General features: G+C 49.8%; 1 protein-coding gene across 2 annotated transcripts in view; it reads left to right on the top strand.

Annotated features, from left to right (window-relative positions):
• The window catches only part of VWA3B (von Willebrand factor A domain containing 3B), a 223,956-nt gene that overhangs the window by 81,662 nt on the left and 125,636 nt on the right, over window positions 1–16,658 (top strand). For both annotated transcript variants that reach the window (XM_049857248.1, XM_049857247.1), the window contains exon 9: window positions 15,854–16,056. In XM_049857248.1, the coding sequence (XP_049713205.1) occupies window positions 15,854–16,056 (203 nt within the window). The remainder of the gene's footprint in view (window positions 1–15,853; window positions 16,057–16,658) is intronic.

Raw genomic sequence — 16,658 nt, 5'->3', positions numbered from 1 at the left:
GGTACACGTTTGGAGCCCTGGTGGCACAATGATTAAGCGCTCAGCTGCTAACCAAAGGGTCAGCAGTATGAATCCACCAGTTGGTCCTTGGAAACCCGATGGGGCAGTTCTACTCTGTCCTATAGGGTCGCTATGAGTTGAAATAGACTCGACGGCAACCTGTTTGGTTTTGGTTTTTGGTTCTCTTTAAAAAGCTGAAATTTTGTGAGATGTGAATTATAGCTTGATAAAAAAAATTTTTTAAATGTGCGAAATAAATATGCTTGTTAAAATTCAAAAAATACCTGGCCAATGGTGATGTGAGATAAGAAAAGTGGTGAACATTTTCATTTTCCCGTAGGAGCAGATTCAGCTTTCTGTCTTGGTTTAATTCAGGCACTCCCACTGTTTCAGAGTGCCCTTTATCACTGATGACCAGGCCCCGTAGTCACCATCCAAATTCCACTAATCCTTTTCTCATTTCCACTTTTGTTGTTGTAGTTCCCTTTGTACCAGGCATCTTGGTCCATGTTTACTTTCCTATGCTGCAGTTGTTTTTTTAAAAAAATTTGATGGCAAGATACACAATCAAACATACAGCCATTCACAATTTCTCTATGAACAGTTCAATGTTATTGGTTACATACTTCACGTTGTGTCACCATTCTCAGTCTCTCTACCCAATTATTTCTTCGTTAATTTAAGCTCTCTGCCCTGAAAGTTCTCATCTGTGCTTTAGATGAATTGTCAGATTAAACTCATATAGATAATTGTTTATGAGAACACAATGCTCAAGGTGAACGTTCTTTACTAATGGGGCTAAACTGTTGTTTAAAGATGGCTTCATGGGATCATTTCGGTTCAAGGTTTAAAGATTATTTCCAGGCATTAGACTTGGGGGTTCCCTGTCAAGGCAGTTTTTAAAGAAGTCATTGCCTGAGGTGCAATTTGGTGCCCACCCTACTGATTTCAGTGGTTTCCAGTTTATTTTAAGCAGCGTTTTAGATGTAGGCAGTAAGACGTGGCTTTCATCATTCATCACGCGCAGCCTGCGTTCTCGCTGGTGGTTTCCCCCAGCCTTGGCGGGGGCTGGTCCTTGAACTGATGACATCTTACTTGTTGCTCCTTAGTCTCCGCAGCTAGCTGCAGGTGTTGTCATTTAAAGTCTTCCCTGCAGCAGCCTCAGCCACAGCCCACTTCCAGTGGAGCTCCTTGCAGTGTTTAGCTTCCTGCTTTTCAGAATCAGGAGGCGGAAGAGAGAGAGATGTAGAAGGGCGTCTTTGAGAGGGCAGCAGCTCCTCTTCCGCGTTTTCTCTTGCCAGTGCTTTCCTCGCTTCATTTTCCTATCTGCTTCTTCTTGCCTTTTCCGTCTTTTATTTCCCATCTCTCCCTCTCCTTCCACTCCTGGGAATGAGAGGAGCTAGAGATGCTCGGGTTGGAATCATCTGTTCCACTGTTCAACAACAATTTGCCAGGGAACCTTTACAACAGTTTTTCTTTGAAGCCCAATCTGGAAAGCAGATAATAGGCTGCTGCTCTGGCAGAAGTGGGGGTGAGGGCCAAAGACCAGTCTGTCCCCCTGCCCCCGGTTCCTTCATTGCCCTGACTTCACCTCCCTTGTTTGAAAAGAAAGGAGCCCTGGTGGCACAATGGTTAAAGTGCTGGGCTGCCAACCAAAAGGTGGGTGGTTCAAATCCACCGGGTGCTCCACTGGAGGAGGTTGTGGCAGTAGGCTTCCATAAAGATTACAGCCTTGGAAACCTCATGGGGCAGTTCTCCTCTGTCCTACAGAGTTGCTATGAGTCGGAATTGACTTGATGGCAGCCCGATATGGCTCGAGTTTGGGCTGAAAGCCCCCTCCCCTTTGCTTTCCCGTCAGGACTGGCACAATTTGATCATAATGTGTCACTTGGTTCCTGACCTGGGATCTTGCCTCCAGACAGACCTCAGTGACGAAGGGGTAGAAAGTCAGCGTGTGTGAGCATCCCTGCTGCCCACCTCTCCACCCCCACCAGTCTCTGCTGGATACCGTCAGCCACGTCAGCCGCAGACAGTCCCTCCTGGAAGCAGCCCACCTGTTGTGTTCTTGTGTTCAGCTGACACCCGCCTCTCTACTGCTTTCACTCATGCACTCAGGTCGTACCTTCTGGAATTACACAGAAGAGCCCTATTTTTCCATGCGACAGCTTTTTAAATGTTCCGGGCTTATGATCTTGTTTCTCTAGCTTTGCTTTTCTCCGGGCACAGCACCCCCAGTGCCCCTGCTTGGCTGCGAAGTGAAAATTCCAGATGCCCTAGTTTGTGAGCACCCCCTCTGAACTAACAGCTCACCGTGCTTGTGGCCCATCGACCTGAGGAGAGTGGCACTGTGCTGTGTCCCTGTGGTCTGGATATGGTGCTTTCACTAATGGGGCCTAAGACATTTGGCTCTTCTGGAGCTTTTAGGTAAACCCTGGTGGTGTAGTGGTTAAGAGCTATGGCTGCTAACCAAAAGATCAACAGTTCGAATCCACCAGGCACTCCATGGAAACTCTATGGGACAGTTCTACTCTGTCCTATAGGGTCGCTATGAGTTACAATCGACTTGACAGCAACGGGTTTGGTTTTTTGGGTGGAGCTTTTAGGCAGAGAAGTCCCATCTTCCCCCATCCTGCTTTTCATCAATTGATTTTTAAAAATCCTAAATATAAGCCTTTGTCTTTTCCTATTAAATTTTATATTGTTAATTTTAGCCCATTGGTATGAATCTTAGAGCCCTGGTGGCACAGTGGTTAAGAGCTCAGTTGCTAACCGAAAGATCGGCGGTTCGAATCCACCAGCCGCTCCTCGGAAACCCTATGGGGCAGTTCTCTCTCCTCTAGGGTTGCTATGAGTTGGAAGTGACATGACGCCAACAAGTTTTTGGGTACGAATCTTAATCTAAATTAGCTTTCCACCTTTCTCCTTCAATCACAAACTGTTTGACTCAGCCAGAGTGGACGTCGCTGGGACAAGACGCAGGCATCCAGATTAAGAGCTCAGCTTGCCTTTTCTTCCCGTCCAAAAAGGGTTCTTCCAGCCCCCAAGGGAGGAAAAGCAGTTTAGCATCGAAAAAGGGAATAAGGACTAAATTTAAAAAAAAAAAAAAAATTTAAGAGCTGGCTAATTCTTTTGTGAGCTGATTACAGAAAGAGCTTTGATTTTGCAAATTGTGTATCTTACAAACATTTTAAGAAGGAAGTAAAAAATCATTTCATGACATTCCAGAGAAGAAAGGGCTTAAAACTCAGAGTTCTTTCCTGTTCTCCCATGAACTTGATGGTCTCACACTGTAATGGGCCATACTCTGTGTCCTGAGGGCCCTGTCACTAGCATGCTCATTCCTGCGGCTCACGGCTTGTTTGCCTCCTGAGGAAACTGCTAGAACATGTGTTTGGTATTTTCTGTCTCTGTCTAATCTTTCTAACAACTTTGTGGTCTCTGTCAGGAAAACATTACCTACAAACTCATTTTGGTCAATTGATCTGTAGTACGACCCCAAAATAACGTTGCTTTTGAATGTGTATATATATATTTTTTAACAGTCTTCTCTTATAAACTTTTCAGTGTGCTTTCACCTTCGGATGATACCATTCAAGATGACCTTTTTGACATACATTTCCACTTTTCATTCCTTCTGTTGTGTTTCTTCTGAAAAAGGCATGCTCTTCCGTTTCCACATTCCAGCTATAGACTCCCACCTGTGGTGTCTAATGACACAGATGGAATTATAACTATAGTCTTTTTTTTTTACACCATTTATTAGCCCCGTACTGTCTGCATTAGTATATAGACATCTGAGAGCCTGAGTATAAATCTAGAGCCTTTCTCTTACCTTATTCTGAAAATCACCTGCACCTTTTCCAGTGTTCTTTATTCTATAGGATTTGGTATCCATCATCCATTTCACTGTTACTGCATTTTTTCTCCTCCTATTCAGTCTAAAAATATTCCATTCAGTCCAGACCTTTTACTCTGTAGATGATAAAACTGAGACCCAGGTTCACACAGCCAGGGTCAAAGCCTGGGCCTGAATTTACATTTCTCTACTCACTGCCTGATGCTATTTCTGCCTCTCCACACAGGTCTGTTTGCTCTCCAGTGGGCTACCCTTTCAAAATTTTACTCTCTAGGAACTTGACCAGAGTCCTTAGAAAAACCCTTTCTTCACAAGATAGTGTAAGGGAGTATAAGGACTTAATAAATAAGGTTGGCCAAATCAGCTAAATGAATAATTTCTTTTATGAGGATCAGCGCAAAGCTGGTTCCTGTGAGGCAGAGCTTAAAGATGTCCCAAACGTCTCACTCCATCATCCCTAACATCAACTACTCCTTCTCACCCCAGTACTCTCCCTCTGTCTTTGGGTTCCCTGATTCCCAGCAACGTCTCACAGAACTCACAGACCATATAAAGGAAATGGCTCACACAGTCATGGAGGCTGGCAAGTCCCAAATTCATGAGTCAGGTGTAGACTCCTCCCTGGCCCTCAGTCTCTGCCCAAAGGCACTTTGCTTTATCACTTCGTTGGCTGGGAAGCCCACTGTGCCGTCTCCTTCAGGTCTCTCCTACTTTGGTGGTGGTGGGCTTTCCCCTTTGCTCTGGAATTGGCTCTCTTTTAAGGCAAAACTGACCAATGCCCTTCACAGACCACAATTACCCTATCACACAGTCACCTGGGTGGGAGTTACAAGACCGTGGCTACAAAGGCCACGCACAAAAGTAATTAACGCACTGCATCAGCTAACTTTCCTGAGACTCATTCTCCGCACCTATAAAATGGTAAAAAATAATCCTTAATTCAGAGTTGTTATTTTCACTTTTCCCCAGAGATGTGTGACTATGGTAAGAGTATAAGGCACCATCAGCCCAGGTTAGGCTCCTTCCCACCATGTGCTCTCCTTGAAGACACTCTGGGCATTCTGGCCCTTGCATTTTGCCAATGACAATGTTGAGAACCGCAGAGTGTCTTCCCCAAGGTGAGACGATGGTCCACCCTGAGCAGACTCTAAAACTGCCCATTTGGAATCAGTCACATAGTAAGTATGTGACATCAGGCACATCACCGGATGGCTTTGGCCCTTGGCCCTCGTATGTGTAACTCTGGGGACTCCACAGAGAGTGTTTACCCCAACTTTAAACTTTTCAGTCAGCAAGTACATCAGAACGAAGGTGTTGTAATCACCTGTCAGACAGGTGATTAGACCAGGCCATCTTCATCTCACCTCAGGGAATCTGTGACCTTTGCCGTTGCACACGTGTCTGTCTGAAAGCTCACCTGTTTCACCAGCAGTTCTCTTCCTGACAGTTGCCACCCTTCACCCTCCCTTTCAGCTGTCCTCAAGCCTGTCTATTATCATTATTATTATTAAGTCAGGTATCACTTCCAGCCTCTTCTGAAGGTTTCCTTGTCAGTAATTCACAGCGTCCTTTTCCCCTGTCACTTCCCACATGGCAGCCAAGGGTTTGTTTAGTGGCTCTCTACACCTGTGATAACAGGGGTATTCAACAGTGTGTACCAGAATGTGGTCTGCAAAATAGAAAACCAGAAAACCAAACCCATTGCCCTCGAGTCAATTCCGACTCATAGCAACCCTATAGGCAGAGTAGAGCTGCCCCATAGGGTTTCCAAGGAGCGGCCGACCTTTTGGTTAGCAGCTGAGCTCTTAAATCACTGCGCCACCAGGATTCTAAAATAGAAGCCCTCCAAAATGTTCTGTGCAGAAAGGATGTGGGGCTAGATAACTTTAGGAAATACTGCATTCGCCCCTGCTTGTGGTAAGCCACACTGCCCATAGAGAAGTCCCACGATAAGGAACCTGTTCAAACTCCATTCATTTTCAAGCTCCCAGATCTCTGCCCGTGGAGCCCTCTTTCTGAGTAGCACCCACTGGCATGCAGTGGAAGTAGTTTTCTGGAACACACTTCGGGAAACCTTGGACCTGATGCTGTCTGGAGTTGTTGCAGATCCAGGGCTCTAGTTGACTCATCAGCTGAAGGCCCCCTTGAAGGCACATGGACCTAGCAGGGCAGGAATGAGCTGCCAGACAAGTAGCTGTCACTGAATGAGGACAGGGAGGGCAGTTTATGGTGGTGATGGCTGTGAGCCCCTGGGGAAACTGACCCTGGAGGACAGGTGGATGAGGGGTGCGGCAGGAGTAGGCACTGATCAACTATGCCCACTTGGCCTTTTTGCATGTGACCCTGGCCATAGCAGTTGTGGATTTCGAAAGCATTGGTCAGTAGGTCTTACGCGAGTTCTCAACAATGAAAAACAAAAGCTCTGAGATTGATAGGTAGGACGGAGCAGAACGGGCAAGTTAACTCTCTGGTGAAGATGGGATCTGCCATTTGCTTCTCCTGCTATTCACTGAGGGACTCTGGTGGTACAGTGGTTAAGAGCTCAGCTGTTAACCAAAAGGTCAGTAGTTCAAATCCACCAGCTGCTCCTTGGAAACCCTATGGGACAGTTCTACTCTGTCCTACAGGGTTGTTATGAATCAGAACCGACTCAGCGGCACCTGACAATGACTGTTGACTGAAGGACAGTCTTTAGCAATCTGCTGAGTGCAATCAGAACCAGCTGTGAGCTCACAGCTCTGTGAGAGATGAGGGTATAATCCCAAGCTCTGTAGGTGAGAATTCGTGTAACACTTTTAGTTAAGATAACTGCAGGGGAATGGAAAAGACCCCTTGGTGGCTCTAATGAACAGGTGATGGCCTTCCAGTCCCCTTCTGGGGGAAGTAGGCTCAGCCACTAACTGAAGTCATCAACACTGGGAGTGAAAAGATGCCCCTTTTCCTGCTTTCTTCAGCTTTAGAGCACTGAGGTGCTTTGCCTTCAAATGCTGGCAGCCCCGTCTTTTCTTTTGGAAAGCTCATATTGCTTTGGGGTCTGTCCCCAGCCCACTTTCCAGCTGGTAACTGGAGCTTGATCATGTCCCCAGGGTGGTTGCACTGCCTGGTCCTGGGTGAAAGTGGACGAATAAGAGTTTCTGGCTCTTTAAAAACCCTTGTTAGATTTATTTGCGTGTGTTTTTAGTAACTTCTTTTCTGCTAAGGTTGAATTTATAATTGAAAAAGAGCTTTTGTCTTTTAACAGAAGGCGATGCAAAACAGAGTGGAAAGATGTGATATTATGTGTGTTGCCATGGAAATAACTGAATGAAAATTTTATTTCCTACTGCATCTAATGATCAGAGAGAAGGGAGGAGAAACGGCAGTAAAGAGGAGACAAAGGCTTAGAATGTAATTGACAATGATTGAGGAAAGACAGTCACCTGAAAGGTTTCTCCCGGGAGGCTGACCCCTAACAAAAGTGGTTCCATCCTTTTGGCTGCTTGCCTGTGATGCCGGCGAGCATGCAAGAGAACCTCAGGGATTAGCAGCTGGGGAAGGCGCCTGCCTCGTCCACCCCCTTCCCGTTACTGGGGGCTCCCTGAGCAAAGTGAGAAAACGCTTGCCCGCTCACGGAGACTAACTGCTGGCAGCGGGGACAACGCCTGAAGGGACTCTTGATCCCAGATTGGTTTAAAGTTCAAAAGCCAAAAACAAGCTTTTCTGAGACTTTCCAACACCAGTAGGTTTCAGAGTGATTATTTAAAAGATGCCCTATTAATATCTGAGGACATGGCTCACAGATAGCATTAATGGCCAGCCTTTACATATTACCCAGAAGCAATTGGCTGTTTTATTTCCTCAAATCCTGCAGTAATTATACATTCCCTTAGACACAGTAATAGGTCAGCGTGGACGCTAGTTTCCTTTCCCGCAATAGCCATTTCTTTTTAATTACAAGAAGAATTTAGTTTCAATCTGTGTCTGCTGGAAGCACAACTGGCGGGATTACCAGGTCATGATTTAGAAAGCTCTTCCTCCTGACCTCAGCTCCAAATAAACTACCTGGCTCTGTGATTCTGGAAGCCTGGCTGAACAGTTAAATCGCCTCCAGGAACTTTTTAAAAATCTCAGTGTCCAGGCCACACCCCTAGTTAAACAGAATCTGGTGGGGCTTCAGCATCAGTAGTTTTCAAAGTTCATCAGGAAATTCTCAGGGTTGAGAGCCCCTGGCCTAAGTGGAACTAAACTCGGCAGGGCTGGTGGCCCTGATAGGTGACAAAAACCAGCCAAACCCGTTGCCATCCAGCTGATTCTGACTCCTAGTGACCCCATGGGACAGAGTAGAACTGCCCCATTGGGTTTACAAAGAGTGGCTGGTAAATTGGAACTGCCAACCTTTTGGTTACAGCCCAGCATTGAGCACTGAGCCACTGGGGCTCCTGATATGTGATAGGACACTTTGTAAAAACCATTCCCCTGCCCAGCACTTCCCTCCCGCCTCCCACCCCCATGCTCCTCTAGTGCTCTGTGGTTCCCCCCTCCCCCAAAACACTCCTCTATTGCTCTGTGGTTCCCCCCCGAACACTCCTCTAGTGCTCTGTGGTTCCCCCCCGCCCAAAACACTCCTCTAGTGTTCTGTGGTTCCTCCCCCCTACACTCCTCTAGTGTTCTGTGGTTCCCCCGCCAAACACTCCTCTAGTGCTCTGTGGTTCCTCCCCCCAACACTCCTCTAGTGTTCTGTGGTTCCTCCCCCCCAACACTCCTCTACTGTTCTTTGGTTCCCACCCAACACTCCTCTAGTGCTCTGTGTTTCCTACCCACCAACACTCCTCTCCTGTTCTGTGGTTCCTCCCCCAACACTCTTCTAGTGCTCTGTGGTTCCTGCCCCCCCAACACTCCTCTAGTGCTCTGTGGTTCCTCCCACCAACACTCTTCTAGTGCTCTGTGCTTCCTGCCCCCCCCACACTCCTCTAGTGTTCTGTGGTTCCTCCTCCACAACACTCCTCTTGTGCCGTGTCGTTTTTCCCCCAACAACACTCCTCCATGGTTCTGTGGTTCCTCTCCCCCAACACTCCTCTAGTGTTCTGTGGTTCCTCCCCCGCAACACTCCTCTAGTGTTCTGTGGTTCCTCCCCCCCAAAAACTCCTCTAATGTTCTGTTGTTCCTCCCCCGCAAAACTCCTCTAGTGCCATGTGGTTCTTCCCCCACCAACACTCTTCTAGTGCTCCGTGGTAACTCCCCCGCAGCGCTCCTCTAGTTCTCTGTGGTTGCTCCCCCCGAAACACTCCTGTAGTGTTCTGTGTTTCCTCCCCCCCAACACTCCTCTGGTGGTCTGTGGTTCTAGCCCACCAACACTCCTCTAGTGCTCTGTGTTTCCTCCCCCCCATCACTCCTCTAGTGCTCTGTGGTTCCTCCCCCCAACACTCCTCTAGTGTACTGTGTTTCCTCCCCCCCAACCCACCTCTAGTGCTCTGTGGTTCCTCCCCCGCAACACTCCTCTAGTGCTCTGTGGTTCCTTCCCCCCAACACTCCTCTAGTGTTTTTTGGTTCCTCCTCCCCAACACTCCTCTAGTGTTCTGTGGTTCCTCCCCCCCAACACTCCTCTAGTGTTCTGTGGTTCCTCCCCCGCCGAACACTCTTCTAGTGTTCTGTGGTTCCTCCCCCGCAACACTCCTCTAGTGCTCTGTGGTTCCTCCCCCGCAGCGCTCCTCTAGTTCTCTGTGGTTCCTCCCCCACCAACACTCCTCTACTGCTCTGTGGTTCCTCTCCCCCAACACTCCTCTAGTGCCCTGTGGTTTCTCCCCCACCAACAGTCCTCTCGTGTTCTCTGGTTTCTCGCCCCCAACACTCCTCTAGTGTTCTGTGGTTCCTCCCCCCCAACACTCCTCTAGTGTTCTGTGGTTCCTCCCCCGCCGAACACTCTTCTAGTGTTCTGTGGTTCCTCCCCCGCAACACTCCTCTAGTGCTCTGTGGTTCCTCCCCCGCAGCGCTCCTCTAGTTCTCTGTGGTTCCTCCCCCACCAACACTCCTCTACTGCTCTGTGGTTCCTCTCCCCCAACACTCCTCTAGTGCCCTGTGGTTTCTCCCCCACCAACAGTCCTCTCGTGTTCTCTGGTTTCTCGCCCCCAACACTCCTCTAGTGGTCTGTGGTTCCTCCCCCACCAACACTCCTCTAGTGTTCTGTGGTTCCTCCCAACCTACACTCCTTTAGTGCTCTGTGGTTCCTTCTCCCCAACACTCCTCTTTTGTTCTGTGTTTCCTCTCCCCCAACACTGCTCTAAGGCTCTGTGATCCTCCACCCAACACTCCTCTACTGCATTGTGGTTCCTCCCCCCCAACACTCCTCTAGTGTTCTTGGTTCCTCCACCCCCCAACACTCCTCTAGTGTTCTGTGGTTCCTCCCCTGCAACACTCCTCTAGCTTTCTGTGGTTCCCCCCCCCAACACTCCTCTAGTGTTCTGTGGTTACTCCCCCGCACCACTCCTCTAGTGTTCTGTGCTCCCTCCCCCCGCAACACTCCTCTAGTGTCCTGTCGTTCCTCCCCCGCAACACTCCTCTAGTGTGCTGTGGTTTCTCCCCCACCAACACTCCTCTAGTGTTCTGTGCTTCCTCCTCCCCAAAACTCCTCTAGTACCGTGTGGTTCTTCCCCCACCAACACTCCTCTAGTGCTCTGTGGGTCCTCCCCCCCAACACTCCTCTAGTGTTCTGTGGTTCCTCCCCCACCAACACACCTCTAGTGCTTTGTGGTTCCTCCCCCCCAACACTCCTCTAGTGTTCTGTGGTTCCTCCCCCCCAAAACTCCTCTAGTGTTCTGTGGTTCCTCCCTCACCAACACACCTCTAGTGCTCTCTGGGTCCTCCCCCCCAACACTCCTCTAGTGTTCTGTGGTTCCTCCCTCACCAACACACCTCTAGTGTTCTGTGCGTCCTCCCCTCCAACACTCCTGTAGTGTTCTGTGGTTCCTCCTCCACAACACTCCTCTTGTGCCGTGTCGTTTTTCCCCCACCAACACTTCTCCAGGGTTCTGTGGTTCCTCCCCCCCAACACTCCTCTAGTGTTCTGTGGTTCCTTCCCCCCAACACTCCTCTAGTGTTCTGTGCTTCCTCCCCCGCAAAACTCCTCCAGTGTTCTGTGGTTCCTCCCCCGAACACTCCTCTAGTGTTCTGTGGTTCCTCCCCCCGAAAACTCCTCTAGTGCCGTGTGGTTCTTCCCCCACCAACACTCCTCTAGTGCTCTGTGGTTCCTCCCCCGCAGCGCTCCTCTTGTTCTCTGTGGTTCCTCCCCCACCAACACTCCTCTACTGCTCTGTGATTCCTCTCCCCCAACACTCCTCTAGTGCCCTGTGGTTTCTCCCCCACCAACACTCCTCTAGTGGTCTGTGGTTCCTCCCAACCTACACTCCTTTAGTGCTCTGTGGTTCCTTCTCCCCAACACTCCTGTTTTGTTCTGTGATTCCTCTCCCCCAACACTCCTCTAGTGGTCTGTGATCCTCCCCCCAACACTCCTCTACTGCTCTGTGGTTCCTCCCCCTCAACACTCCTCTAGTGCTCTTGGTTCCTCCACCCCCCAATAATCCTCTAGTGTTCTGTGGTTCCTCCTCCCCTACACTCCTCTAGTGTTTTGTGGTTCCTCACCCCCAACACTCCTCTAGTGTTCTGTGGTCCTGCCCCCGAACACTCCTCTGGTGCTCTGTGTTTCCTCTCCTCCAACACTCCTCTAATGGTCTTTGGTTCCTCCCCCCCAACACTCCTCTAGTGCTCTCTGGGTCCTCCCCCCCAACACTCCTCTAGTGTTCTGTGGTTCCTCCCCCACCAACACACCTCTAGTGCTCTGTGGGTCCTCCCCCCCAACAGTCCTGTAGTGTTCTGTGGTTCCTCTTCTACAACACTCCTCTTGTGCTGTGTCATTTTTCCCCCACCAACACTCCTCCAGGGTTCTGTGGTTCCTCCCCCCCAACACTCCTCTAGTGTTCTGTGGTTCCGCCCCCCCAACACTCCTCCAGGGTTCTGTGGTTCCTCCCCCCCAACACTCCTCTAGTGTTCTGTGGTTCCGCCCCCCCAACACTCCTCTAGTGTTCTGTGCTTCCTCCCCCCCAAAACTCATCTAGTGCCGTGTGGTTCTTCCCCCACCAACACTCCTCTAGTGCTCTGTGGTTCCTCCCCCCGAACACTCCTCTAGTGTTCTGTGGTTCCTCTCCCCCAACACTCCTCTAGTGCCCTGTGGTTTCTCCCCCACCAATAGTCCTCTAGTGTTCTCTGGTTTCTCGCCCCCAACACTCCTCTAGTGCTCTGTGATCCTCCCCCCAACACTCCTCTACTGCTCTGTGGTTCCTCCCCCTCAACACTCCTCTAGTGCTCTTGGTTCCTCCACCCCCCAACACTCCTCTAGTGTTCTGTGGTTCCCCCCCCAAACTCCTCTAGTGCTCTGTGGTTCCTCCCCCTGCCAACTCTCCTCTACTGCTCTGTGATTCCCCCCCCACACTCCTCTATTGCTCAATTTTTACTCCCCCCAACACTCCTCTAGTGCTCTGTGGTTTCTCCCCCCAACACTCCTCTAGTACTCTGTGGTTCCTCCCCACGAACACTCCTGTAGTGCTCTCTGGTTCCTCCCCCCAACACTCCTCTAGTGCTCTGTGGTTCCTCCCCCCAGCACTCCTGTAGTGCTCTGTGTTTCCTCCCCCCAACACTCCTCTAGTGTTGTGTGGTTCATCCCCCACCAGCACTCCTCTAGTGTTCTGTTTTTCCTCCCCCGCAACACTCCTCTAGTACTCTGTGGTTCCTCCCCCCAACACTCCTCTAGTGCTCTGTGGTTCCTCCCCCCAACACTCCTCTGGTGTTCTGTGGTTCCTCCCCCCCAACCCTCCTCTAGTGCTCTGTGGTTCCTCCCCCCCAACACTCCTCTAGTGTTCTGTGGTTCCTCCCCCTCAACACTCCTCTAGTGCTGTGTTTTTTCTCCCCCGCCAGTACTCGTCTAGTGTTCTGTGGTTCTTCCCCCCCAATACTCCTCTAGTGGTCTGTTGTTCCTCCCCCGCAGCACTTGTCTAGCGCACTGTGGTTCCTCTCCCCCAACACTCCTCTAGTGTTCTGTGGTTCCTCCCCCCCAAAACTCATCTAGTGCCGTGTGGTTCTTCCCCCACCAACACTCCTCTAGTGCTCTGTGATCCTCCCCCCAACACTCCTCTACTGCTCTGTGGTTCCTCCCCCTCAACACTCCTCTAGTGCTCTTGGTTCCTCCACCCTCCAATACTCCTCTAGTGTTCTGTGGTTCCTCCCCCCCTACACTCCTCTAGTGTTTTGTGGTTCCTCACCCCCAACACTCCTCTAGTGTTCTGTGGTCCTGCCCCCGAACACTCCTCTGGTGCTCTGTGTTTCCTCTCCTCCAGCACTTCTCTAGTGGTCTTTGGTTCCTCCTCCCCAACAATCCTCTAGTGCTCTGTGGTCCTTCCTCCCAACACTTCTCTAGTGTTCTGTGGTTCCTCCCCCCCAACAGTCCTCTAGTGTTCTGTGATTCCTCCCGCCCAACACTCCTCTAGTGTTCTGTGGTTCCCCCCCCAAACTCCTCTAGTGCTCTGTGGTTCCTCCCCCTGCCAACTCTCCTCTACTGCTCTGTGATTCCCCCCCAACACACTCCTCTATTGCTCAATTTTTACTCCCCTCAACACTCCTCTAGTGCTCTGTGGTTTCTCCCCCCAACACTCCTCTAGTACTCTGTGGTTCCTCCCCACGAACACTCCTGTAGTGCTCTCTGGTTCCTCCCCCCAACACTCCTCTAGTGCTCTGTGGTTCCTCCCCCCAGCACTCCTGTAGTGCTCTGTGTTTCCTCCCCCCAACACTCCTCTAGTGTTGTGTGGTTCATCCCCCACCAGCACTCCTCTAGTGTTCTGTTTTTCCTCCCCCGCAACACTCCTCTAGTACTCTGTGGTTCCTCCCCCCAACACTCCTCTAGTGCTCTGTGGTTCCTCCCCCCAACACTCCTCTGGTGTTCTGTGGTTCCTCCCCCCCAACCCTCCTCTAGTGCTCTGTGGTTCCTCCCCCCCAACACTCCTCTAGTGTTCTGTGGTTCCTCCCCCTCAACACTCCTCTAGTGCTGTGTTTTTTCTCCCCCGCCAGCACTCGTCTAGTGTTCTGTGGTTCTTCCCCCCCAATACTCCTCTAGTGGTCTGTTGTTCCTCCCCTGCAGCACTCGTCTAGCGCACTGTGGTTCCTCCCCCCCAACACTCCTCTAGTACTCTGTTTTTCCTCCCCCCCAACACTCCTCTAGTGCTTTGTGGTTCCTTGCCCACAACACTCCTCTACTGCTCTGTAGTTCCTCCCCCACCAACACTCCTCTAGTGTTCTGTGGTTCCTCCCCCACCAACACTCCTCTAGTGTTCTGTGGTTCCTCCTCCCCCAACACTCCTCTAGTGCTCTGTGGTTCATTCCCCCCAACACTCCTCTAGTGTTTTGTGGTTCTTTCCCCGCAACACTCCTCTAGTGCTCTGTGGTTCCTCTCCCCCAACACTCCTCTAGTGTTCTGTGCTTCCTCCCCCGCAACACTCCTCTAGTGTTCTGTGGTTCCTCCCCCACAACACTCCTCTTGTGCCAAGTGGTTCCTCCCCCACTAACACTCGTCTAGTGTTCTGTGGTTCCTCCCCCCCAACACTCCTCTAGTGCTCTGTGGTTCTTCCCCCACCAACGCTCCTCTAGTGCTCTGTGGTTCTTTCTCCGCCAATATTCCTCTAGTGTTCTGTGGTTCGTCCCCTCCCAGAACTCCTCTGTTGCTCTCTGGTTCCTCCCCCCGAACACTTGTCTAGGCTCGCTGGTTCCAATGCCGCTGAAGAGTGAAGGCCGTTTCTGCTTTCCTTGCAGTTATGTGCAGATAAATGTTTAATAATCAGCATTCTGGTGTTATAAAAAAACTCTGGTTTGTAGCATCTGCTGATTTCCAAGTTCTCTAAACACTCCCGCCACGGACAATTCCACCCTACCAAAGTGGTATCACTGAACATGAGGTGGGGAAGAAGGTGCACAATCAGTGGTCATCCATCAGTGCAAGCCAGATCCAGGAGACCACTGCCTCCTTCTCAACTCCAGATGTACCCTCCCTCTCCTCTCAGCCCCTCCCCCAGGTACCCTGTCCTCTCTTAGCTGACAGCAGGGGTTTTTAGCCACCTAGGCAAGCACTTCTCTGCTTGTACAATAAGGTGGCTTATATGGTATCCTGCTCAGGTAACATGACACCTCCTTCCAGACAGAGTATAGGTGATCTATGGAAAACACCAAGGGCATGTGCCTAAGGCTGGAGACTTCTGGGAAATAGTTGTTCTGGGTTATATATTACCCGGTGAACCTGATAAGGTGAGTTGTGCTGAGATACAGCTCTATGTGCCTGAGCTGACGTAGAAGGTCTGTGAGCCTGCAGAGCTGGGCACCAGGCTCTGAATTGGGATAAAGTTGCCAGGGTAACAAGAGGGCTTTCTGGGAGGCAGCTGCCAGCCTGTGAGTGTTGATGACTTCCACCTCACCGCAGGCTGCAGACCCCTGCTTATCCTTCACTCGCATTACAAAGTACATTGTCATGACTTTTCTCGTTGAATCACCTGAGTATACTTAATGCATGCCGATTGGATACTATCTTCCATTTGCAGGAAGGGAATTCTGCTGAAACTGAGAGGTTAAGTTGAGTGACTCATTCACGTTTGAGCACCTTGCCCAAGCCAGTAAGGATGGAGCCAGAACTTGAACTCAGATCTTCCAATTTTAAGTTTATTGCTCTCCCAACATACAGTCTTGGTCTATAAGCCAGTTCCTCCTATACGTGGGCCTGTCAACTGAGGTAGAGGAGGAAGTGAGATGAAAAGTAACAGATTCTTGCTTTCCAGTCCTGTGAACTAATTTTTTGCCAGTCCTGCTTTGGAAAGCACATTTTCTGAAATGACTTTGGTGTAACAAAGAACATGTTCCACCTTGGTAAATATTAAGTACGGGGTATAATATGAATGGCTCATGACATGAATGGTTGATGAACTATGATTCCAGAAATTGAATCAGGAGCAACCTCTGTGGAGAATGAGTCAAATCCAGAGGACATGTGGGACTCCAACAAGTGGCTACAGAAATATGGCTTGAAAGCCCAGAAGCTGTCATTTTATAATGTTCTTGCTGATTGCTCCTTCCGCCATGTTGATGGAATTGTCGATATAAAAGCTAAGCCGGAGGATGAGTCTATGAAAACCAGTGCGGTAAGTGAAGTGGATTTGTGGTGGGGCTGGACCTTCCCTTGATGCCCTGGGCCTGTAAAAAAAAAAAAAAAAAAAAAGGCCTGTAAGGCATCCCTCAAATCAGAAGCCAAGGGCAGGCCCAAGATAGAAAGGCCGCATGGAAGGAAAGCATCTGGGGCTCCCATGAAGAAAGATGTTTCTTCTGCTTCTTACCTTATGCTCCTGTAAATGGTACTTGTGAGTGGAGATCAAATCTGGAAAGAGCTGCTAGACAGAAGTGAGTTATACATAAGCCAGGTGCTGAGCTTGTAGAAATGATAGGTATAATGAGCCCAGAATTATTTAACAGTAGGTCAAAATGTTCCCCCGTATTGAATGGAAGAGAGAAACTAGCTGGTGAATATCCCCAAATCGGGTGTTTCTGTGGTACTTCTGAATTTTAAGTGTTAAAGATGCATTATTCTAGCCAGCACTTGTAGATTCCCAGTGAACATAAAATCAAACCCTCTAAGAGCACTGAACAGGTTTCAGCCAAGCTTCCAGACTAAGACAGACTAGGAAGAAAGGACTGCCAATCTACTTTGGAAAATCAGCGAGTGAAAGCCCTATGGATCTCAACAGTC

Source organism: Elephas maximus, chromosome 17 (assembly GCF_024166365.1).
Source record: "Elephas maximus indicus isolate mEleMax1 chromosome 17, mEleMax1 primary haplotype, whole genome shotgun sequence".
Classification (NCBI taxonomy): Eukaryota; Metazoa; Chordata; class Mammalia; order Proboscidea; family Elephantidae; genus Elephas; species Elephas maximus.
Note: the sequence above shows the minus strand (reverse complement) of the source record. Positions and strands in the feature narration are given on the sequence as shown.